Source organism: Aptenodytes patagonicus, chromosome 2 (assembly GCF_965638725.1).
Source record: "Aptenodytes patagonicus chromosome 2, bAptPat1.pri.cur, whole genome shotgun sequence".
Taxonomy (NCBI): domain Eukaryota; kingdom Metazoa; phylum Chordata; class Aves; order Sphenisciformes; family Spheniscidae; genus Aptenodytes; species Aptenodytes patagonicus.
The window spans coordinates 24,901,511-24,926,173 of NC_134950.1; the positions used below are offsets into that span (position 1 = coordinate 24,901,511).

Genomic DNA, 24,663 nt, shown 5'->3' on the forward strand with positions numbered 1-24,663 from the left:
TAAGAATTTGAATCAAAATATTTATCGTGCAGGGGAATAATTAAATATCTTGTTTGAATTATTTCTGTGCATCTCATTTGATATATTTGCTGTTGCATTCAGCATTTAGGCTTTTGGCTTCGGGCTTCATGAGGGAATATCTATAGCACAGACAGAAGTCAAGAAAAAATATTTTGAAATTTACCAAGGAGACATATATGTCTGTGGACACACACACACACACATCCTAGAGTCAGTTGTGGCTTTTAGATGTGCTCAAGTGGTTTTCTATAGTACATAGAGCGCTCTGACTATTCCTGCCTAATCCAGCATCTGATGTCAGATAGATGAGACCTTCATAACTCTATTTTCAGTTTCTTAACATCCCTGTTTTCTGTCATTTACTTCCTTTGAATGTCCCGAGCATCAGCCATTCATACAGATGAGTACTGCAGCTCTCTGGGCCCCGTGGGTGACATGGCTGAGATCATTCTGAACGATTCTTATTCTCTGGATTTAAAAATTCATTCTCTTTATGTTTTAATTTCCAGCCCAGCTGTCTGTGATCTTCAAAGAATATTTAATTCTGTTTGCTGGCTCTGTTTCTTGATTGAAATTTAAATAAAATCTCACCCATCACATTCTTCTCTGACAATTTATTAAAAAATGTTTTTCAGTGCAGAATAATTATGTGATCGCATGAGTTGGAGTCTATTCTATGCAGTGTAAGCCTGATGTCTACAGTGGTGACTGAGAGGGAATAAATGGCTACCCAGGCTGGCCCAGAGCGGGTAGGAGACTTCATCAGTGGCAGGTCTCACAAAACACTCACACACAAGATTGCCTTCCTTAGTCCGTTTACTGGTCCATGGAGCCCCAAATATGTTTCTCCTCTCACACATGCTAAAAAACGTGGTTTTATTGCTCCTCTCATCTGTGCTCCGTTGAGATCATTTGAACAGGGGAATCGGTACTGTTGTCTCTTTTCATTATACTGCAAATCTCTCTGACACTTCAGTCCTCTAAAAGAATATCTTCACTGAAAAGTGTCTGTCATGTGCCAGTTACATTTACCAATGGGGTAAAAATGAAAGAGAATGTTGGGGTTTTTTTTTACTCTTTTCTTTCTCTGAAAATGGAAAGGTGTTTTTCTGCACATGTCTTGGTGACTAAGGAATTATGATTCCTTTTCCCCATGTTTTCTTGCATATATCAAATGGGAGAAATACAGTAAACTAGATGATACTTAATTCCTTGGGAGGCAACTCTCTCCCTCCTAAGAAACGAAAGGTGTCATTTTTTCTTGGGAGAGACAGACATTACTGATAAGCTACTGAGCGTGTCTGAGGTCTCTGAAGCTCCTACAGGTCTAAGGAGCTTTGGTCCTGGAAGTTATTCTGACATTTGGGTTTTAATTCTCATCTTCTTTAGGAATCTTACTGTTAAAATGACGTTGCATGAAAATGTGCATCTTTTTCCATATGCTCTTCTATGAATTTCTGATCTGCACTTCCTCTTTATTATGACTTTAAGTTATTTGTTTACTACGTACAATGTAGTCTATTAGTAGAAGTCATAACGCTGGGGTTTGGACTGTGTGTAGCAATATGTGTTGCTAATTTATATGCCTCAGATGCTGATAAAAATAAAGATGAAAAGTAGTATTTCATTCCTCGGGGAAAACAGATCAGGCTGTGTTGATGGAAGACTGCCCTAGATTCATGAACGAAGTATTGACTCATTAGTAGGATGATTCAGAAAATGTTTTCTTTCTTTTCCCCCCCTGAGTTAGGTGGTGTGCGTGTTTGCAATGTCAGAATATTTGCAAACAAAATACAGATTATCGCTTTCCTAGGATGAAATTATTTGTGCTGTTTGAAATTTGTTATTTTTCACACTCGGTGAAGAGTAATTGGCACATAGGCAATTCTGACAAGAGAGAAAATGCACAGAGGCACTAGACTTCATCAAGGAAAAAAAAATTACATAGGCCAGCCAAAGGAACAGATTTCCACTGTAGATCCTTCCCTGCAAGAGCAGGTGGGGCAGTAGTGCCTGATGTGCCCCAGTACCTGACAAGACTCCAACTTATTTGCAGCAGCCAGCAAGCCAGTGAAGTGATTTACTTGTTATATGACCCATCGCTCTTAATGAATGCAATGTAATGAACTGTTTAACATTTGTGAGAAAATATTTTTAGAAAGAGAAGAACTTGGTCAAAGCTAACTCCTTCCCATGAATTCAGGAAATTATTTCATGTATTATTTAAACACTCCGTTGGCAATTTGCTTTGATTAGTTCTGGCAGCGATCTATTGAGGAAGACAGGTGCCTTGTCATTCTTATCAGAAAGTACCTCTAAATATCTGTCAGACTATTATTTACAGCAGCTGTCTATTTTTCAGGCTTCTATAAGAGGCTGAAGTTCAGTAAGAAGTATTTGATTAAGCAATATAATTTATATACATGAATATAATTGTGTATACTGTGGCATGCTTTTTTAATGAGTTAAACTACAGCCCTATATTTATTTGCAACGTTTGCAAAGTGATTTTTTTTTTTTTTTAATTAAATGTACTCTGTGTGTTTGTATTTTCATATGCTGTTAAATTATTTACTGTGGAGCATACTAAGGCTTTTGGTTATATAAACAGTTATAGATGTGTATACATACACTCAAAGTGTGTAAAAAACAAACAAAAAAACCCCACTGCAACTGTAAATTAAAGGATTATGAAAGGTGGTGGTTTTCATTTTAGAAATGTCTACTATATGTAGATAGTTTTTAATCTTTTTTGTGTTTTTTTGTTTGTTTGTTTGGTGGTTGTTTTACAGTTAAAGAATCTGAGTTTAGAAGAATTACAGATGCGATTAAAGGCTTTGGACCCTATGATGGAACGAGAAATTGAGGAGCTTCGTCAGAGGTACACTGCAAAGAGGCAACCTATCCTAGATGCGATGGATGCAAAGAAACGGAGGCAACAAAATTTCTGAGTTTGTTTTACTTTCAGATAATACTATGAGTCAGTGTGGACACTGGTAACTTTGTAAGTCTGAAGGAATTCGATTATGAGAGTTTTCAAAAACCCAATCTTTTGAATTCTCCTTCACAAGCAATGACAATTGGAGCAGTGAAAGAACATACCTATGCTGTTCTGCAAAGGCAGCGAAACACATTACCACTTGTTTATATTTTCCAATGTTTAATGTAATAGCAGTTTAATCTGTTACTTCCCAGTCTTTTTCAGGTGTATAGTGGTAACTTGGTGTTGTACACTAGGAGTTGTGTTTTGGAGCACCTGGAATGATTTCTTGATTGTGCAACACTACAGAGCCTTATGTTGCAATATATTTTCCTCCCACTTAGTAGCATATTTATTATGTAATCTTTGGTAATCCTATTTATTTTATGCCTGTTTTCTTTTTTATTAGGAAGTACTAGGATAATACTGTGGAGAGCAGAGCCAGATTAGATAAAATTGGTATTGTAGTATAATAAAAAGAAGCTCACCACTGTATTATCTTTTAAAACTCCAATTTCAGCAGGCATCCCAATTCAGGACAGCACTTGAACATGTATCCAGCCCATTCATATCAGTAGGATTTAAGCATAAAATAAGTAATAGGCACATGTTTTTCTGCTCTCCTGAACCAGGGACTGTGGCTGTAGTTGAGCAATACAGTTGTTACGCTACGCTACAGAGCATTCTTTTAGAGAGTATTTCTGTCATTTTTACACACACTGAATTATCTCTCATTAAAGAAGAAAACAAGTGCCTAATCAGTTTTGATTTTTCTGTTATTCAGGAGAAGCAATACTTGCAGTCGCTCCTTCAGTGTAAATTTCCAATTGCTATAGAGGTATAAACCTCTATTTTTGCACCGTAGTTTTATAATGAAGTAACAGCTACACTTTCTAGATATGTTTTTTGTTTCATTTAATTTTTTATCACCATTTTGAGGGGAGAGGGGAGTTATTAGTGGTTTGGGTTTGGTTTGATTTGGTTTCACATTATAGATACGAAGGGATAGTAATTTAAAAGCCAAAGAAAATCAATTGAGTACTTACAATAAGTACTGAAAAGAAGCAACGTTTTGCAGTCCTCTGAGGGTTTTGTCCTGCAATTGCTAAACATTCAAAATTCCTGTGGTCTTCCATGGTAGATTTTGGGGGAATCAGAAATGCAGGACCAAGCTCTTAATGTCTTTTTACAAGTTGTTCTGTCTGGTTTATGTTGTGGGATATCTAGTAGGTAGAATTTACAACATTGCGAGAAATATTTCAGACTTAGCAGAAAATGTGATCCACTTTTTGAACAATCTACTGTGTTCTCTGTTGGTATCTTTACTATTGTTGCCTTTTGTGTAAATAACTTTACTGTGATAGTCATACTTCTTTAAACAATACAGCTGAAAAGATCTTTACATTCAACCTTCAGCTGTTAAACTTTTAATGGTGACTACTGTATGGGCATCTTCTGTTAAATGTTTTCTGGAAGTTAGTAATCATCTCATACCTCTTAACATTTACCGTCATCATATGTGGACCATTTAGATGGAACAGTGCAGATTTTGGAAACGGTGCATTATATCATAAAGCTTACGCAGAAGGAGAACAAAAGTTTTTACAAGATCAGCGTACTGCAGCCGTGCTGGGACCAGTACTTGGGTTTGAGCTGTACACAGCCATTGTTGTCATTGTCATTCTGTGTGCGTGTTTGCGTGCACAGCACGCTCTAACATGTAAACCCTAGAATCAAATAAATTTTAATTGTGATTGTTAGAACAACCTTACCCTCAACTCTTTTCATATTTCTTAAAGTAATGACCATCCCTTACGAAAAAGGAAGAACACAGGAGATCCATAAAAATTACTTTAGGCAAGATAAATGCACCTGGTAGTCTTATGCCTCAAATTTATACAATGAAATGATGTAAAGTCAAAAATGGTATAATCATATCACCGTGTCATTAGATTATAATCATAATGCAGCAAAAAATAACAGCACCAACCTCCCCCTATTAGTATGTTTCTTATTTATTTAAAATGAATTTCTACTTCTTGAACTTTCTGTTCTCAAAAACTCAAAGGTGTGTGTGCGTACATATATTTGGGTAGGTATACACACATATATATGCATATCTATATATATAAGAAAAAATATAAAACAGATTTAAACCATCAGGAGAGGAACCTAGCTTGCCTTTTCTTGGTGTGCCTTTTAAGCAAAGTGTCATTGTCCAGACACACTTGCTTGCATCATTAGCAGCTTTCTTTTCCCTTACTCTCTTAAACTTTTCCCATCAAAAATAAGACTTTGATTTTGAATAATGTGGCTTTACAGTGTAATAGACAAGGTAATAAAATGATCACGATTTTCATATTTTGGGTATTCTGAAAATGTGAGTAATGCAGTGCACTAAATATGAATTGCCTATCCAGAGGGACTCCAGTAAAAGGCCGTTTTAGACTAGAGCTGTTGCAGTCTGACATCTGAAAGGTATCGGAAGATAAAGGACATCCTTTCTTCACTCCTGATCTGTCTGCATAGAAACAACTCAAATTTTGTGCACATGCATGCACACAGGTATGGATTATACATGCGGGAGAAAAATCTGAAAGCCATGGAATAAAATAAAAATGTAAACAAGCTACTTAAAATGAGTGAAAAATAGTGTCTGAGATACTGTAAACCGGGTAGATATACGAAGTTTGTGACCAAAGAATACTTCCACCAATTAATATGAAATTAGTAATGTTGCCCTTCTGATACGGTGCATGCTGCAGTCGGTGTAAGAGCTGTCTTTGGCTTCAGAAGCCAGTGTATCAGGCTCTAAATTATGTGCAAGTGTAACGTATAGAAATAGGTTTTATATTGAGTGATGGATACAACTTATTTTTTCTTTCTTCTGTTTATATAAATGAATCAGATCATCCATGTTGATGACTACACATCTCTACTGGAGGATGAGCATCTCTGTAGAGGAAAGCTGATAGTACAATAAATAAGACATTTTAAAAGCAAACCTTGCAAGAAATCTGATAGAACTACTGACAAGTTAACCTTCAGTAAGATTTTAACCAAGCAATTTCTTGTTTGCTTCTGACTTTGTATGTTTAGGTTTAGTAAGTAAAAAAAATTTTGAAAAATCATTACTTATTACTAAACATTTGTAATAAAAGCTAATTTTTCATGTATAATTGTCGTCTTGTTGTTCATTCTAACTGAAGCTAAATTATGTTAATAGTAACCATTAACGTTCATTTCCATAGCCATCCCTCATGCTTTTATTTCCTTTCTATAATACTGTGAGCCCAGCTGCGAGTGCAGAAAACCACATCTCTCAAAGTCCAGCTCAAGACATTGCTGCAAGCTCTAGAAGTCTGAGGATCTAAGTGGAAGAGTATCAGGCCAGTCTAAGGACAGAAATTCTCAATTCTTTGTGGAAGTCCCTCTCTCTGCGATCTAAGGTTGCTAAAGGCCTAATCCTGAGAGAGCTGAGCACCACTCCAATATGTTGGCAGTCTTCATAGACATCCTTTACTTGGAGGTACTAGGGGACATTAGCAGCTCTAGGTGCTCCTTTGATTCTAGTGTAATGGGAACAACAATAGGTAATGGATAGGCTTAACTAGGAAAAGCAAATACATTTCATGTCTCAAATTTGATTCCATAGCCCATTTCTTTTCTGATTGTTTAAAAAATTATTCTCTAAGAATTTGCCCACAGAGGCACTTTAGGAAAAGGGACTTATGAACAAAACTCCTTAGTGAAACACAGTATATTTGAAATATTGGATATTATAATTATTTACTGTTTGTTTACAGTAAATAATAGCTTGCCTGTATTTGCCCAGGTATAGTCAGGTGAGAGTGCACCGTGGCTCAGGCTGCTTCTCCGTCCAGTGTGTTGAACTTCCAAATATAAATACGGCTCATGATGAGTGAATCGTGCACAAGCACATGAGAGCGCCTTAGTCACCATTGATAAGCCCTGGTGCTTCCAAGCAGAATGTATACTGTGCCACTTCTGTAAAGCACTTCGCGTGCACGCTGTTTTATCAATGTGATATGATGAGGGTTACATTTTCTTTTTAAGTGTCTACGTGGTTATAAAACTAATTAAAAAGACCTTATGACGTGAGGAAGTCTTTATTTCTTTGCATTCATAAATATTAAGGGCTCCAGCTTACTGTGGCATTTCTGTACTTCCAAAGGCGATGATGGATGTTCAATAATATACAGCTGGCTGGGAAATTGGCTTTGGGATATTTCTGTACCAGGCTGTGGTGCAGCAGTGTTATGTCCGCTATTGCCAATGAAAGCCTTGGAGAAGACAAGTCCTGAGTAGCGCATGGTGTTTCTCACCACTGTGTTGTGCCAGGTGAAGTAATGGCTTAATCTTTTTGGGGAAAGGCAAAATTACATTGATGGTTCAGTGTGAAGTCACTAAGTTGCACGTAGGGACTTGCCCTGTTAAGTTTGTTTTAAAATACCTTTTCACAAAATGTATTTCTCCTCTGTGTTTAGGGTATTCATTATGGAAAGGGACTACCATTTACACGGTGTGCTCTCATCCTTTTTTTTTGTTGTTGTTTTGTTTTAATTTGTTAGGGTTTTTTAAGAATACTTGAAAATTCCCCATATTTTGCTTCTTCCCCCTGCTCAGGAAGATGAATGTGGGCATAACTTTTAAGAGCATCCCCTGACCCAAGCGTTCTTGGGACATTGTGCACAAATGCAAATGTCAGCAACAGCTTTTATTCTCTTCTTCTATTTGGAGATGACTGAAGTAAAGTCTCGGCTGTCCTCTTTTCCCTTCATTTGAAAGTACGGGATATTCAGATTCTAACCAAATCTTTCTCTTTCAGAATATTTGTTAGTCCCAGACAGCCTAGTTACTAGGTACTTTTTTCTATTGCTTGCTTCACAAATTCCTCAGGATAGATTCATGCTTAGTTTCACGAGGCCTTAGAGAGTCTTCTAGGTTAGAGAAGAGCTATATTTGTCACAGAAACAGGAAGAAAGAAATAATTTAAAAAAAATTTCTTTGGGGAGGAAAGAAAAAGCGTATGGCATTTGCACCTGGCCAGGTCGCTTATGAGGCTAACTATGGATGTGAGGGAAAAAAGTGTTGGCTGACAAAAGCAAATCAGGTGGTCATCTGTGTAACTTACTGTTCTACGTCGCTGTTTCACAACTGATTTTCTTCCATTCATGTTTATTGTCTTTTATGTTTGTGCTTTATTTATTCAGTTGCCACTTTTAAAGATAGAAGTTTTAATTTTTTAAAATTTTATAAATGGAAACATGCCATAACAGTGCCAAGCAAATAAACACGGAAAAAAACCCCAGTCAAAGTCCCTGAAAGGGTGGTGTTTTGTCCTCCTTACCTCCCCCACTCCCTTCTGGGGTCATGGTGGGTTTTGACTGCAGATGATGTTTGTCTCTGCATGGAGGGACTTTCCATGCTCTAACCCTGGGCAGGTATGGGTGGAGGTGGTTTTATCAAGAGGGCTGAATGAGCTGTACGCCTACTCAGGATGTTGTATAAGCGTTGTGCCCTGCTGGGAACCACTGTCCCCCTCCTACCCTCCTCCTCCTCCTCTCCCTCCCCTGCTGTAGTGGAGGCACTGAGGCTCCTGCAAAGTGTGAGGAAGCAACACGAAGCAGTGGGTACCACTTTGCCACCGAGAGACTTAGCATGAATCTGGAAGCTGTTGATCAGCATCAGGGTAGCACTGTGCTCAAACCAATGCCTGTGGTCTAGGAAGCCTTGCGAGAGCCAGCTCCTTACCTCAGGGACAAGGCCAGGCTGCGGTGGCAAATGGCTTTTGATGCAACTTTGCTTTGTTGACAGGACTGCAGGATGGCCATAGCCCCCGATGCAGATGCAGGCATGCCCACACCAAGGTATCCGAAAATCACATTTAACCCTTGGAAAGGAAAAAGTTCCTTGTGTCCATTTTTATATTGATGTACAAAAAATGTTTAGTGGCCTGTAGGAAACTATCTCAGTGCAGTGGAAGAGTGTGTGATGGCATCAGCTAACGATCGCTCTGTGCCCTATGCCAGGACATTTCTTAGTCCAGTAGCGGTATCCCTCGGCCTCCCAGGTTCTTACTGTAGGCACTGGGTTTAGCTTTGCTAGAAGTGATGGTGGGAGCAGGAAGTTTTCATGTGCTGTAGGCAAACAGCCAGAGTTCTTGCCTGGTGCTGGTACTTGTTCAGTGCAAACAGGCCTTTCTAAAGGCCACAGAAAATTCAGAGGGGATAAACTGGGCAGTAAGCAGGGAGCTGCCTGGAGCCAGCCAGCAGGAAAGCGTTGCAAAGAATTAAAGTAATCTGATTCTGGGCTCAAATGCTGGTTTTCTGTCTGTCACAGTGGGGGAAAACGTTAATGGTATTTGCTCATGCACTGCAAACCGCAGCGACCTTCAAAATTTGTTTCTTTAGGTGTCACAACTCCAGAAATCAAATTTGTAAATTTACACGGCCACATGCTAATGTATCTGGATATATTTTTCTCTGTCAAATTAATGAAACTGTATGTTCTTTACTAAAGACCTGGACTCTTCTCCCTGTGGGTATTTCTTCTGAGGACAGATATTTTATATTACAGTATCTCTCCCTAGCCCACTCCAGAGAGAAACATAGCCCTCTGAGTCCTGTCTCTCCCCTCAGGGACAGTATTTGGAGCTGACCGGTATACCCTTTCTTTCTCTGTACACAGGTGTGCACAGGCACACACACAAACACACCCCCTCTACCTCTTTTTCGTCCTTTCATTCCCTTGGTGCCACTGAAAGGACCGATGCATGGGAAGAAGGCCGTGCCCCTCAGATGTTTATAATGCTACTTTTTCCCCTCTTCAGATCTTTCTGCTGCTTTGCACTCTTCCTGGGCTTCCAAAGCCTGCATGGTTACTGTTAAGGAAAAACTCACAGCCAATACATCAAAGAGGGAGACCAAAAGCTTTTGATTTGATTTATCTTGACGCTAAGCCTTTAGTGCGATGCATCAATTGATGTTTCATTTTTATTACAGTACAATGGGGTATACAGGCTTAACAGCAAGAGGTGTCCCTTTGATCTCTCATCGCACATGAAAACAGGTGTCATAGTCCAGAGATTATGGAGGTCAGAGATTATTTGAAGAAGGATTAAGTGGAGTTACCATTTTTCTTAGCAACCGTATCCAAAAGCATGAGATTCTTTTTAAAATGCAGGCCTTATTTCAGTCTGTAGATAAGTCATATTTATTTGTCATCTACCAATTTTCCCTGCTGAAACTATGGAAGAAGACTAGAATTTTTCAAGGTGTTTTGCATTAAAAAATGCAGAACAAAATCAAACTCTGTACTTATAAATACAATTAATAAAATAACTTTTTCTGAGTCTCCTAAAATCCGGGAACAGTTTTGTTTTGTTTTTCCTGTTAATTGATCTTTACAGAATAAAGTTCTTGAGACCATCCAGAAAATGAGCTGAGTGTATTAATATTCAACACTGCACTGATTTATATACACATATAATTGCTTAATGCAAACCTGATTTACCTCTGAAAAGTGAACAGGAGTCTGTACTGCAGTAAGTACTGGTTCAGTATTTCAATAAATACAGCTGAAGCATTGCTCTGACTCATTCCAAAAGTCTCTCTCATCCCATTAGAAACTCTAGAACAGCCAAAAGTAATTTGGTGACCCACTATGGGTATGTGCTAGAAAATGTTGATGGACTATATATACCTGTTGTATTTTTTCAGCAACCTACCCTGCTAAGGAAGCACATCCACCACTGATTGCTCAGCTTTTATAGAAATATATTAGCTTTTCGGGCTGTTTATATTCCACAATGTAATGTGGCTGAAATCGATGCCAATAGTGTTGTATTAGGTTCGATAAACGTGTTTCTCCTAGTTAGTGTAATAATAACTCTTTTGTTGACACCCAGATGTTTAAACCGCCCCCAAATACGTAATTATTGGGACAAATGAGGAATTGAGGATTTCTAGGATCGTAGAACCAGCAATACAGTAGCCCCACATCCCAACAATTAATGCAGATTTATTCCAAGAGTGGGTGTAAGTTTGAAGCCTTTTAAATGTGATTAACATTGATTTATTCAGTCCATCAACTGACACAATTTTTATACATCTCATAGCACTTATCTTCAGTTACTGCCTCCACAAAAAGCATGACAGTTAGGTCCTATCTTGCAGCTGAAGTAGGAGGAAGTCTTATTGGCAAAGTGCTTGACTAGTATTTTGTTTTGTAGACAGATAGATGCTGAACTAGAATCATAGAATCATAGAATCATAGAATCATTGAGGTTGGAAAAGACCTCTAAGATCATCGAGTCCAACCGTCGACCCAACACCACCATGCCCACTAAACCATGTCCCTAAGTGCCGCATCTACACGCCTTTTAAATACCTCCAGGGATGGGGACTCAACCACTTCCCTGGGCAGCCCGTTCCAATGTTTCACCACTCTTTCAGTAAAGAAATTTTTCCTTACATCCAATCTAAACCTCCCCTGCCGCAACTTGAGGCCATTTCCTCTCGTCCTATCGCTTGTTACTTGGGAGAAGAGACCGACCCCCACCTCGCTACAACCTCCTTTCAGGGAGTTGTAGAGAGCGATGAGGTTTCCCCTCAGCCTCCTTTTCTCCAGGCTAAACAACCCCAGTTCCCTCAGCCACTCCTCATAAGACTTGTTCTCCAGACCCCTCACCAGCCTCGTTGCCCTTCTCTGGACACGCTCCAGCACCTCAACATCCTTCTTGTAGTGAGGGGCCCAAAACTGAACACAGTATTCGAGGTGTGGCCTCACCAGTGCCGAGTACAGGGGCACGATCACTTCCCTACTCCTGCTGGCCACACTATTTCTGATACAGGCCAGGATGCCATTGGCCTTCTTGGCCGCCTGGGCACACTGCCGGCTCATGTTCAGCCGGCTGTCGACCAACACCCCCAGGTCCTTCTCTGCTGGGCAGCTTTCCAGCCACTCTTCCCCAAGCCTGTACCGCTGCGTGGGGTTGTTGTGGCCGAAGTGCAGGACCCGGCACTTGGCCTTGTTGAACCTCATACAGTTGGCCTGGGCCCATCGATCCAGCCTGTCCAGGTCCCTCTGCAGAGCCTTCCTACCCTTGAGCAGATCAACACTCCCGCCCAACTCGGTGTCGTCTGCAAACTTACTGAGGGTGCACTCGATCCCCTCATCCAGATCATCGATAAAGATATTAAACAAGACCGGCCCCAGTACTGAGCCCTGGGGAACACTGCTCGTGACCGGCCGCCAACTGGATTTAACTCCATTCACCACAACTCTCTGGGCCCGGCCGTCCAGCCAGTTTTTGACCCAGCGCAGAGTCCACCTGTCTAAGCCGTGAGCCGCCAGCTTCTCTAGGAGAATGCTGTGGGAGACGGTGTCAAAGGCCTTACTGAAGTCCAGGTAGACCACATCCACAGCCTTTCCCTCATCCACTAGGCGGGTCACCTGGTCATAGAAGGAGATCAGGTTGGTCAAGCAGGACCTGCCTCTCATGAACCCGTGCTGGCTGGGCCTGATCCCCTGGTTGTCCCGCTCATGCCTTGTGAGTGCCCTCAAGATGAACCACTCCATAATCTTCCCCAGCACCGAGGTCAGGCTGACAGGCCTGTAGTTCCCCGGATCCTCCTTCCGGCCCTTCTTGTAGATGGGCGACACATTGGCAAGCCTCCAGTCGTCCGGGACCTCCCCCGTTAACCAGGACTGCTGATAAATGATGGAGAGTGGCTTGGCGAGCACCTCCGCCAGCTCCCTCAGCACTCTCGGGTGGATCCCATCCGGCCCCATAGACTTGTGAGCATCCAGGGGGTGTAGCAGGTCGTTAACTGCTTCCTCTTGGATTACGGGGGGTTCATCCTGCTCGCCGTCCCTGTCTTCCAGCTCAGGGGGCCGAGTACCCTGAGGATAACTGGTCTGCCTGTTAAAGACTGAGGCAAAGAAGGCATTGAGTACCTCAGCCTTTTCCTCATCCTCGGTGACAATGTTCCCCCCCGCATCCAATAAAGGATGGAGATTCTCCTTGGCTCTCTTCTTGTCATTAATATATTTGTAAAAACTTTTTTTGTTGTCTTTAACGACAGCGGCCAGATTGCGTTCTAGCTGGGCTTTTGCCTTTCTCATTTCTTCTCTGCACGACCTAACGAGAACTAAAGTGTTTAGTTCAGCTCTTCGCTCTAGAACAAGGAACGACAATTCAGTCATATTTAAGAAGAGATTACTGCTGTGTTTCTGAGCCGCCTTCCAGCTTCTGTTCCGATCAATGGAAATGAGGCTGCTCAGGGCTGAACGCGCACTGCCCTGCAGACCCAAACAGCTGCTGTGTCCCCTCATCACAGCAAGTGACAGAAGCTGCATGGCCTTACTTTCCTAATATTTGCTTACTTGCCTCCCCCCAAAAAACCATAAGGCTGCCATCTTCACGTCTAGAGCTCCCTGTTGCTGACCCGAGTGAGGGGAGGGTACGCCTAACACCCCTGGCTGTGCTTAAAAATTTGGGAATCTAAACTCTGGGGAGCTGGCCTTGGACGTTTGGTCCAGACCTCTGAATGAAGCCATGCAAGACATGGCTGTCCCACGCACTTTGTAAACAAAGAATCTGAACACTCTTCCAGCTGCAGCTTTGTTTTCCATTCAGGTTTATTCTTCTTCTTTTCTGGACTGTATAGGATTAATGTTTTATTTTAAAAGCCCAGAATCCAAGTAGTCTAATCTTTCATTCACTGTGAGTTTTTTCTCACCTTCTCTAGCAGGATGGAGAGACGCATTTTGCTTTTTCAATTGTGCTTTCTCAGGAAGGAAAACTGTCAGATATCCCAGATATCTTGTTTCAGGAAACATTAACTGTCTGTGAAAGCCTTTTTCTTCTATATTCCTGGTGCGTCTAGACTGACCTCTCTGAATCTAAAGGGATTCTTAAGAAAATCAAATGCACCTAGAAACACCTGCCACCTCCTGTTCCCAGCATGACTCCCATCTCCTGGCACGTTAAATGGTTTCAGTGCTTTGAGGCTCCTGTGAAGTGTGAGGAAGCACATTTGTATTTTTGTGTGCTGGTGGATGGGCCAGTGCTGTGTAACACCTCACATGAAGAGGTGTCCTTTGTGCTCTCCAGCACTGCCCCGGTAGCACTGCTGAGAGCTCCAGTATGGTTCCAGTTTATTGTGCTTGAGGAACCCGAGAGCCAGGAGTGGGGCTGCCCTCACTAACAGAAGTATAAGGAAGGCTTGGTGCATTTTTGCCAGCAAGAGCGTAACCAAAATTGCCCTATATTTACAAAGCATTTCCAGTACCACAGCTGAGAAGTCCCATGCAAAAACCAACTGTCAAACCTGATAGCTCACCTGCCAGCTGAATATGAAAGGAGCGGAGAAGGAGCTGCCTCCTGACTTTGACTGTTGGAGATGTTCCTGTTGTGGGGGCCTGCCTTGCCTCTCCACTGAGCATGCAAGAGAGGAGGAGATGCATAAGGGGGAATTGGATGGGGATGACCCACTTTTCCTGCAGGTGCTTGCACGCGGCACCAGCCTCTTTCCAGGTTTCAGCTGTCTTCTTTAAAGCGTGCTCCCACAGGGAATACCGAGAGCCACTTCACCAGACAAAAATACGTCCAGGGCTTCTTCCTTTGGGTTTTCAGGGTAGGGATCAAAACGTTAAAAAAGGATCATACTAACAGCGACAGTAGGAAGCTGTGCCTTGGTATGGAAAGAAGGAAGAAAGAAACAACATAGACAATGGATTTTTCCCAAAAGTAAACCACATTTCTGATGTGTTATCTTTTGCCATACTTGGAAAACCTAACATACGGAGGTGCTAGCCCTTGATCTGGGGTGCCTGGGCACAATAGAAATAAACTAGAATTTACTTGGTAATTACATTAAAGGGGCTATGCTAGGGTGTCGATGTTCAGAACATTTCCTAGAATGGAACAGAACATGAATTTCAAAAATAGCATGGTAATTTAAAAGGACAATTTCCACTGAAAGTTGGTGGGATTGACATTCCTAAGTCAGGAACTCCGACCACTCATTTTGCTACGTTATGAGCCCACCACATCACCCGTTCATCGTTATGTCATGGGGGCTGCAGGAATAGCCACGTCAGGATACGGCAAACAGATAGAGAGGGTGAAGCAAGAGGTACAGAACTTAAGATGGGCAGAGCAGTGGCTGCTGGTAAGCAAACTGTGATGTTTGAGTACCACTCATCTTCCAAACGTGATTAAAATTTTTCTTTGAAGGTCAACAGTGTAATCAGTGGAATAATCTGCTCAGAACTACACAGACTTGTGCACCATGCAGAGCGCCTGAGCGTGTGGTGACCACGAGCAGATGTTGGACCCTGCATCTGAAAGTGGGCAGCTCTCTTAGGGTGCTTTAGATATATAGAAGAAATTGGCAGATTTATAGCCGACTTTGTCCAATCCCCGAAAAACTTAGTCCTATTTATTTCTGAACAGGGATCAGTGAGAAGCCAAACCCCATTGGTACCCTGAAAGAAAAAGGAGTGGGAGGTGCTGATGTTTCTTCTACACTTCTGTGAAGCTGAAGTGTTGGATTTGTGCCACTGCCTCCTGTAGCCAGATGCATGCAGTTATCCAAGTGAGGACTTACATGATTTAGGGTTGTGTGTAAAGGGTGAGGCGATGTCAGGCAAACAAATTCCTGCAGTGTCCAGTGGGAGCTCAGTTTGAGTCTCAATACCTGTGAGACGGTTCTCCAGCCTCTGTACTAGCAGGAGAAATTAATACCAGAGCCAGACCTTTGCCAGCAGTGTCATGCTATCTTGGGAAACACTTTCTAGATTGTTTGGAGGTTGCCTCTTCCAGCTGATGACCCATAATTTTATATATGAGAGGTGAAGAGATCCACAATCCTTAATGAGGGTGATGTTTCTTAACAAACTCAATGATTGCTCTGAAGGCACAGACATAACAGCTGTCTCTGAATCAACTAAGCAGAGAACTGTTGCTTTCAATAATGTGTTGCCTGCTGTTGCATTGTTACCACAGTAAATTATTCTCGGGTGAGAAGCATCATCTTATTTTTTCCTTTTTTTTTTTTTAAAGGAAAAAGGCAGAATCAGTAAAAGATGCTTCAGAAACCGGATGGGAATATTCTTCTAGCCCTGCCTAAATAGTGGGTGACTTGAAAATAAGTTACAGGAGATCAAATTAATTTCTGGTGTAACTTAATGGGAAGCCAGGTGCACAAATTGAAAAAAAAAAAAAAAAGAAGAGTAACATGATGAGGAAAGAATAGTTCTGGCACAACACCTCACTGAGGGATCTGAGTGGTGACTGTGGGTTGAACGTTGTTTGAAAGTACCATCAAAGGTAGATTAAAGTCAGGAGTATTGTGAGAGGAAACAGATAACTAGCACAGCAAGAGCAGTTACTCCAGGGGCTTTCTGCTGCTTATATGTGCACAGCTGGGGCCTCTAAGGATGGGGCTTGTTTTGGAAGAGGTGAAAGGTCGTGTCAATTTGATTTAGCGCCTACGAGTGCTATTGGTATGTTGCTTAGTCCCTAATCTGTGAGGTAGAGAACAAGAAGCTTGTGCTATTTGCTCAACTGAAAAATGGGGGGTCCCCCCCATGACCACCAATTAAGAGCATTTCTAAAAATAGAAATCTAGCCTAAATGTATATGTTTAAAAGAAATCTATCTTCACAATGAGATCCAGGCTTCTCTTTGAATATAACATATACTCAGAATATCCTGAAACTTACATCAATTCTTAATCCCCAGTGAAATATACTTTTTTATGCATTTAATTTCCATTTTGTGGCACAAAGCTGAGTTCTTGAGTGTGTTACACATAACTGGGACAAGAAACGCAGTACAAAGAGCACCAGATACAGTAGTTCCCTGCAGTCTCATAAAGTCCTGTACAAAAAAGTACAAATACTGGAGGTATTAAAGTTGGAAAATTAAATGCAAAGTTCTCTGTTTTTAAGTTTGTAATGTGAAATAGCTCATGCTATATATAATACGTGAGGAAAAAACAGTCTGCTTTCAAAATGGATAAAATAGTCTGCAGGGAAAGAGAGAATTAGCAACTGATGAAAGTAAGTGAATAATAAACCAGGCAATAATACAAAGTCTGAACATACATAAAAAGCTTAATCACAATCTATATATAGATTTTACATCTCAGGAAAATAATGTAACATATTGCTTCTCAAGGACATCTCCGACTCCCATAATAGCCTAGATTTGTACTAGAAATCAAGATTCTCTAACAATTTATTCCTGGCAATAAAGTAAGTTGCCTCGTTTGAAATATTACCATAATCCTCATTTCAGCACTTCAAAGCTCTCAGCCGAGAGAGAATAGGAGCAGCGTTTTCACTGGTGCCAGGAAGGTGACCGTCACGAGGCAGGAGGAGCACATGCCAAGTGCAATGTTCCTCATTAAACGGCACATCCATAGTAAGCAGATTTCTGACCACAACAATTTCCAAGTTTCAAAGGGAAAGCAGCCAATTAGTCCTCTCATCCTTCATTTCTGACCCGCTGTTTTATAGAAGTGAAGATGCCCTGTTCTTACCAAACGGTGATTTAAGAAGTCGAGCAAAAGTACTGACTACTCAAAAAGTACACCACCTCTTCTCCTCACTGAGGCTTTGAAAAGATTGAATTTTTCCTTCCAAGTGTGAACATTTTTCTGTAATGTTTATTTAATGAGAGATGAGGATTCTCAGCACTTACTGTACTGAGCCCTAGAATAGAGGTTACTTCATAAAATGGCAGGGTGTGCCTCATTTTTCCTTACCTAGATATTTTGGGGGAGCTAAGACAACAACATTACTTAAATCGGAACAATTGTTATCCTCCTCAGTGAAAAATTCTGTTAGTCATAAGCAAATACTAAAACTGCTGTACAAAGCGATACAATACTGTACCATGCCAGCTCAAACAGATTAAATCTAAGCAGAAGTTAATGCAGAAAAAAAGGCTACATCCCCTAGGATGGTCAGGGGAACACAACTTGCAAAAAGAAAACTGAAAGGAAGCTTGGCAGGTATAATCCTGTGAAAATAACCATGTAAGGGCATATGGTTGCTGTCTATAAATACACCATGCATGCAAACACTAAGAGGAAAACGAAATATTTAAGCTAAAGAACAGTGGTGGCATGAGAAAAAAACTGATATAAAGCAGCCATTAATTAAATTATGCTAAAAGTTGCACAAGCCTTGGAGAGCAGCGCAGCTCTGGAACGGTCTTCTGGAGGAGAGGGGAGCAAAAATCTGACTACTTTTAACATGGAGTTAGTTAAGTTTATGAAGGGAATTCCTGTGTACTGTGTAAAGTCATTGTCATGATAATAAGAACATATTAAATTTCAGTACTTTATTTATTTAGTGTCTTTGATCCAAAGCACTTATATAAAAAAGCAATAATGAAAATTCCTTTCAACCAGCACAATAAAAGTCATAATTCCTTGGGGCATTTCATTTTCCTTAGTAAAATGCAATTTGGACACGTTCCATTCAATATTTGCAGAAATGACAAAGCATCAGCCCTACGAATAATAATAAATCTAGAACATAAGATAAGCTATAGGTTATTGAAATGATGTGTTGCAAAGTTTGGATCCAACCTTTGCAATGCTAAACTAGCAACAGCTGAGGGAATTTGTGACTCTTTGGCAAGTTTACAGGTCTCTTCAAATAACTACCCTGAAAGTCATCGGTTTTCAACTCTGTGAATCTACTGCTTGCGAAACTGAGATAAAACCACTGCTTGGAGCTGGATTCTCTGAAGGCCCCCAACCAACAGACCTAGTGAGAACTTGCAGCGTCCTTGACATCAGTGGGAGAGTTTGCCACCCTTGCAGCATGTAACCCGACCGGAGCGTATGTGCTGCGCAAGCCCATCTCTTCCTTCCCTTATTTCTTTCATGGTATTTCAATCCAACAGGCAACCTAGTGCTGTGCCATGTTTTGGATGGGTGTTTAATAGTTTACACACATGCAATGTGAAGCAGGGACAAGACTATTGAATTTATGCCTGTGACCCAGCAGAGAACTTGAACCAGCACTCCAGAAGTGAAAACCTTAGCAAAATGTTTCAAGTCCGGACAGCTAATTTGGGTTATCTAAGGCTACCTTCAGGGCCATGTATATGTCTCTTCAATTTTCAGGGACAGCAAGCAACGTCTTGCCTACTGACTTTGTAACTTGTGCAGGCTATGTTGAAATCTCCGAGAGTTTTATTTGGTAAGGTTAGAAAGGACCCTTTTCCCTCACACTTCATGGCCTAAATCAGCTACTAACTGATGCAAGGGGAGGGTGTTCCAAGGAAATGGTGGGGGGGGGTAAGTTATTTCACACTGTGTATTCTATGATAGATCACTGGGCATACAGGAATCTGATCCTGGGTGCCCAGCTTTCTGTTTTTAGGTGGAGCTGATACAGCAACATAAAAGATCCAGACCAGACAGCAACCTCTAATAGCCTAAAAAGGGGAATTACCTATTTGTACCATATTTGCTTTATTCTGCCAGCTGGGCCACTCCTTCTTGTGGTATATAAAACACAGGCTTCCAAACATGACAATTTTAGCTTTAGTATTTTAGTTTCTCTTCTAACTAGTTTGAATTTATTCTCTGAACCTCTCTAGTCTTCACAAGTAAAACCAAAAAAATTTAAAAAATAATTATTTGGAACATTATATGTAATAAATGGGATGGAAAAGCAGCAGGATCTGAAGAGAAAAGCTGTTCTGCCCACTGATTGCCAGTAGTTTGTTGTATAGCACAGATCCCTAGAATTATAAAGAGAGGGAAGTAGTGGCTTGTAGCCTGTAGCCTGTTGGCTACAAGTGTTTGATCTCTGTACAATTGTGTAAGGGAAGAGGCTCAGCACTCAAAAAATAAGTTTATGCAGATTCGTGATTACTCTTGAAAACCCAGATGATCTGCTCTCTCACATCTTTTTTTTTTTTTTTTAATAAAGTACAGGCCAGCCCTTGAGAGGATTTAAATCGACTACATCACAGAAGCAGGTAGGAGGATCTGTCCACAGTGAGTGCAGTATTAAGCTCTTTTTCTTTATCTGTTCCTTTTTTAGGCCCTTATACTCTTCCTTAGCTGTAAGTTGCGAGTTCCTTTCCGAGGGAAAATGTGACTTACAGGGTTTTTTTTTTCCCTTAGAGTTTCCTTGGCAGAAAGCTTAATGGAATTGTCTGCCATCAACACCTGCTTTCAAGCTTTCCTGATAAAATTAGATTTTATAGCTCAGCATCACATATGGCATCTTTATAATTAGTCTTTTTGCAGTATATGAATGTCAGTTCCTAAAATGCTGCCTGTACTGTTCATGTGGGAATATTTCGCTTCATTAAACAAATCCAAGTTTTTCATTGGAGCTTCTAATTGTTGAAAACCCACGTTTTTGTGTGTCTAATCTCAGAACCGTTTTGACGGACTGAAATACAGCGTATCTTCAGCTTCACTGGAACCAAGCTGTGTGCAGATCGCTTCTGGAAATGGGAACCTGAGATGTCTCCATAGGCCTTCATACCTAGAGTGACTTGTGGAAATGTAGTCTTTGAATATGTAGCTATCTGAAAATGAGGGGTGGGCTTCTTCAGAGGGCTCAGAATTGACATAATCTTGGAAGCAGAGGTAGGTCAATGCTTAGGAGCATCTGAAAAATATTACCATACATAACATTTCAGAACAAGAACACCCAGTTTTTAAAACACGTGCTCAAGAGTAAGCAAACTTCCGTTCAAATGTGAAGCTCAGAGGTGTTTTCAGACATGTGGCGATCAGAATTACCGGTCAGAAAGATAGGGGGAAGTGTTCCCGTGTCAGTGATTCACAGGTGATTGTTTTAAACTGTTGTAAAATGCATGGGAAGTCCTACACTAGTACAGATACCAGTATAGATGATAGGTGATTTTTTATTACTCATGTCACAGCTGAGAATTTTTATTCCACTTGGGTATGTTCATTTCTCTGCTCCAATGAGAAAATGCACAAAGCAACAGATCATCACTATACTGCTAGCACTAATGTCATGGAAGTGGTAACATTTGTATGAAGAAGTCAGCATTTAGTACCTATGCAACGGGATGAAAATGTGCAACCTGTCAACTTGTAATAGAAATGTCTTTAGTTTCTCAAGTGCAAAGTTAGTGCAGTGTCAGCAACACTATCCTCTAGGAAAAAAGAAGACAAATAGGAAAACATTTATAAACATAGCTCTTGATAGGTCTCATGCAAACTGCTGTCAAACTTGTACACTAATGCAGTGAATCATTCAGGCTCAGCTCACTGGGGGTACTCCTGCTCATATTGGTAAGACTGGCCATAAGGGATTTAACTTTATAAGCATAGTAGTCCCTTAAGTTGACTGACGGAACTTCTTTCATGCCATCACCAAAATCACAGCTTCTCATGGCACTCTCTAACTGCTTCTGACGCCTATAAAAGTGGGAGAATTTATTGAAGATCAGTGTAATGGGAAGCACTACCACTAGGATCCCAGCTAGGATGCATGCAGATGCTGTCAACTTGCCAGCAGTGCTCCCTGGCACAACATCCCCATAGCCGACTGTGGTCATACTAACAGTAGCCCACCACCAACAAGCAGGGATGGTGGCTAACCCCTCATTCTCTTCTTTCTCAATGGTGTAAGCCACTACTGAGAAAATGGAGATGCCAACAGAGAGGTAAAGTAAAAGAAGCCCCACTTCTCTGTAGCTATACTTCAGGGTGGCTCCAAGAGACCTGAGACCTGTGGAGTGTCTAGCAAGCTTTAAGATGCGGAAGATCCTCATGAGTCTCAGGACTTGTGCAACCCTGCCTAAATTTGCTAAAGTCGGACTACTTTCTACCACCAAGTTGACAATTAAGGTAATATAAAATGGAAGGATAGACATTAGGTCAATCAAATTCAGGGCATGCTTGAAAAATTTTAAAAAGTCAGGAGCTACTGCAAATCTCGCCACCAGTTCAAAAGTGAACCATGCAATACCAAAATGTTCCACGATTTCAAAGCGAGGGTCTTCCTCGGGGTTCCCGTTGCTGTCAACAATCTGAAAGTCTGGGAGGCTGTTCAGGCACATGGTCACGATGGAGCCCAGCACCACCACTATTGAAAGAACACTGAAGATTCGGCTTAAGACTGAGTAACCAGGATTATCCAAAGCGAGCCAGAGCTGCCTCCTGATGTTTCCAAAGGGTTGTTTGTCAAATTTAGAGGCATCGTTGTAGAATGCCAAAATCTCATCAAAAGAAGATGTGGTACTTTCCTGGTCACTTTGTTCCTCCCATTTCTCTTGGTCTGGCTCCATTTTCCTCCCATGGTAGCTGTAACTGCAGCAGGAGTCTATAAAGAATTCATTGATTCCCCAGTATTCAATCTCCTGGCTGAAAGAAAACACGCAGAGTTCACCCATCACATGGAGCTTGCCGGTGTTATAAAAATGTAGCACGTAAGGAAAGAGCTCGGGGTTCCTGTCAAAATAAAATTCATTCTTGGTGTCATCATAGTCGTCGCAAAGCTCCAGTATTGACTCCTTTGAGTGGCAGCTCAGCAGTTTGCCCAGCCTAGTCTCAGGGAACCTTAATAATGTGTTGGATCTCATCTTTTTCTTAAAGCCTCCAACGTTGATGCTGATCTCATTGTCTTCAAAATTCGCTTCAGATAAAGCCTTCAGACTCTGCCCTGTCATAGTGAGCTCCTTCCAAAGGTGTATAAGGAATGAAAACCTAGGATGCAATTGCACAGAAAATCAGCAGAATGAGCAAATCTACAGCATGTTCACCTATTGACACGCTCTCTCTCCCCCCCTTCTCTCCTTCCTTCCTTTCTTTCTCCTCCTTTCTTTCTTTCTTTCTTTCTTTCTTTCTTTCTTTCTTTCTTTCTTTCCTTTCTTTCTTTCTTTCTTTCTTTCTTTCTTTCTTTCTTTCTTTCTTTCTTTCTTTCTTTCTTTCTTTCTTTCTTTCTTTCTTTCTTTCTTTCTTTCTTTCTTTCTTTCTTTCTTTCTTTCTTTCTTTCCTTTCTTTTCTTTCTTCCTTTCCTTTCACTCTTCCCCCTCTTCCCCCTTTTCCCCTTTTCCCCTTTTCCCCTTTTCCCCTTTTTCGCTCTTCCCCCCCCTTTTCCCCTTTTTCCCCCTTTCTTTCTCCCACCTCCCACCGAAGACACTGAGGGCGGCTCCTTTGTTCCCGCTGCAGGCTCCCATCCCTCCCCGTACCCTTCACCTGGGCTGCGGCTGTCGCTCCTACGAAACCCCCCGTTACACACGGCCTTTGTGCGACCGGGTCCACGCGGACCTTTCCCTCCCTCCCTCCCGCCGCGCCCCGGCCTCGCCAGACGAGGACCCCCCCCCGGCCGCCGCCGCCCGGGGCCCCGCTCTCCCCGCGCCGCTCGCCCAGCCGCGCCTCCTCCGAGGGGCCGGAGCCCCGCGCCGCTGCCCCCGCCCGGGACCCCGCGCTGCCCCGGAGGCGCTGCCGCCCCCCGCTCCGCTCCGCTCCGCTCCGCGCCTCGCCGCGCCCGCCCTACCTGCTCTCTCAGCGGCCGCGGCCCCCGGCCGGCGCGCCCTGCTGCCCCCGGCCCCGGCCCGCCATCGCCGCCGCCCGCGGGGGCCGCCAGGGCTCGCCTCTCTGCCGCTGCCGGGGCCGCCCCGCTGCCGGTGGGGGTGCCGGTGGGGGTGCAGGTGCCGGTGGCGGGGAGGGCGGCCCCGCCGGCCGCGCGGTGCTGAAGGGACAGCGGCCGCGCGCCGCCCCGCTCAGTGGCGGGAGGCGGCGGCACGCGCGCTCGTCATGGCGACGACCCCCGCGGCTGCCGCCCGCCCCCGCCGCTCCCACCTTCCCCCCGACCCGACCCCGCCGGGCGATCGGGGCTGCCGCCGCGGGACGGCGGCGCGGAGCCGCGCGGCGGCGCGGTGGGTGGGCGGCCGGCTGAGGGCTGGCGGCCGCGCCGCCCGGCTGAGGAGGGGCGGCCCGGCGGAGCCGGTCTGCCGGCGGTGCCTCCGCTCGCTCGCTCTCGCTCCTGCCCCCGCGCACCGGCGCTGCGCGGGGACGGCAGCGGCGCCGCAAACTCAGGTTTCTTCCCCCCGCGATCCTGCCTCACGCCGGCTCCGAGCGGCACAACTTCCCGAGGGGGGACGCCCGCCCACGCCCGCCGTGGCGCTGGGCACCCGCGGGCCCTCTCCCGAGGGGGGACGCCCACCCACAGCCACTCACCCCACCGCCCCTCTGCCCCCTCACCCTGCCGGCGGGCGCCACGGGAGCCCGGGTAGGGCCCCGGGCAGGGGCCGGGGGAGGGGCTGCCGCCGCTCCCCCGCCCACGGCACAAGCGGGTCCTGCCGCGGCCACGCACGCTGCACCCACGCTGTGGCGCCTGGGCAGTGTCCCTGCGGGGACTGAAAACACGAAAGATGGGGGCAATTGCTTGTCAGAGCAATTTGCTGTAAGGAAAGAGGGGCTGCGTGTTGAGGCTGCCCGCCGCCCCCTCAGATGCCGGCTAGGAACCCTCGACCTCCCCACACAGCCCTGCCCAGCGATTTCGTGGCGAATACACTTGAAGGATCGTGCCTCGAGCCGAGGGGCCTGACCTCCCTGCACTGCTGCTCTTGGCGGGGCAGAGTTTTAGTGCTGGTATGTGGAATAATGTCT

The 24,663-nt window shown here is 43.3% G+C and overlaps 2 protein-coding genes across 6 annotated transcripts in view; one reads left to right on the forward strand and one right to left on the reverse strand.

The window, feature by feature from the left end:
* Positions 1 to 6,325, forward strand: part of STK3 (serine/threonine kinase 3) — a 151,984-nt gene extending 145,659 nt beyond the window's left edge. For 3 of the 4 annotated variants that reach the window (XM_076329351.1, XM_076329349.1, XM_076329352.1), the window contains exon 11: positions 2,814 to 3,279. In XM_076329351.1, coding sequence (XP_076185466.1) covers positions 2,814 to 2,972 — 159 coding nt within the window. In that variant the 3' untranslated portion in view covers positions 2,973 to 3,279. Of the gene's footprint in view, positions 1 to 2,813; positions 3,280 to 5,909 lie in introns of those variants that run through there. The other variant, XM_076329350.1, reaches the window with a different exon arrangement.
* A 10,457-nt stretch (positions 6,326 to 16,782) lies between these two features.
* Positions 16,783 to 24,274, reverse strand: KCNS2 (potassium voltage-gated channel modifier subfamily S member 2). Of its 2 annotated transcripts, none has more exons than XM_076329354.1 (2): positions 24,256 to 24,274; positions 16,783 to 22,755 (listed from the first exon to the last, which is right to left on the reverse strand). In XM_076329354.1, the coding sequence occupies exon 2, from the start codon at positions 22,716 to 22,718 to the stop codon at positions 21,285 to 21,287; it is 1,434 nt and encodes a 477-aa protein (XP_076185469.1). In that variant the 5' UTR covers positions 22,719 to 22,755; positions 24,256 to 24,274; the 3' UTR covers positions 16,783 to 21,284. The 2 variants fall into 2 exon arrangements, with proteins under 2 accessions (XP_076185469.1, XP_076185468.1); XM_076329353.1 differs by lacking the exon at positions 24,256 to 24,274 and adding an exon at positions 23,549 to 23,606.
* Positions 24,275 to 24,663: the final 389 nt, after the last annotated feature.

Coding starts and splice junctions, on each gene's coding strand:
- KCNS2 (XM_076329354.1), bottom strand. CDS start 22,718: ATGACAGGGCAGAGTCTGAAGGCTTTATCTGAAGCGAATTTTGAAGAC.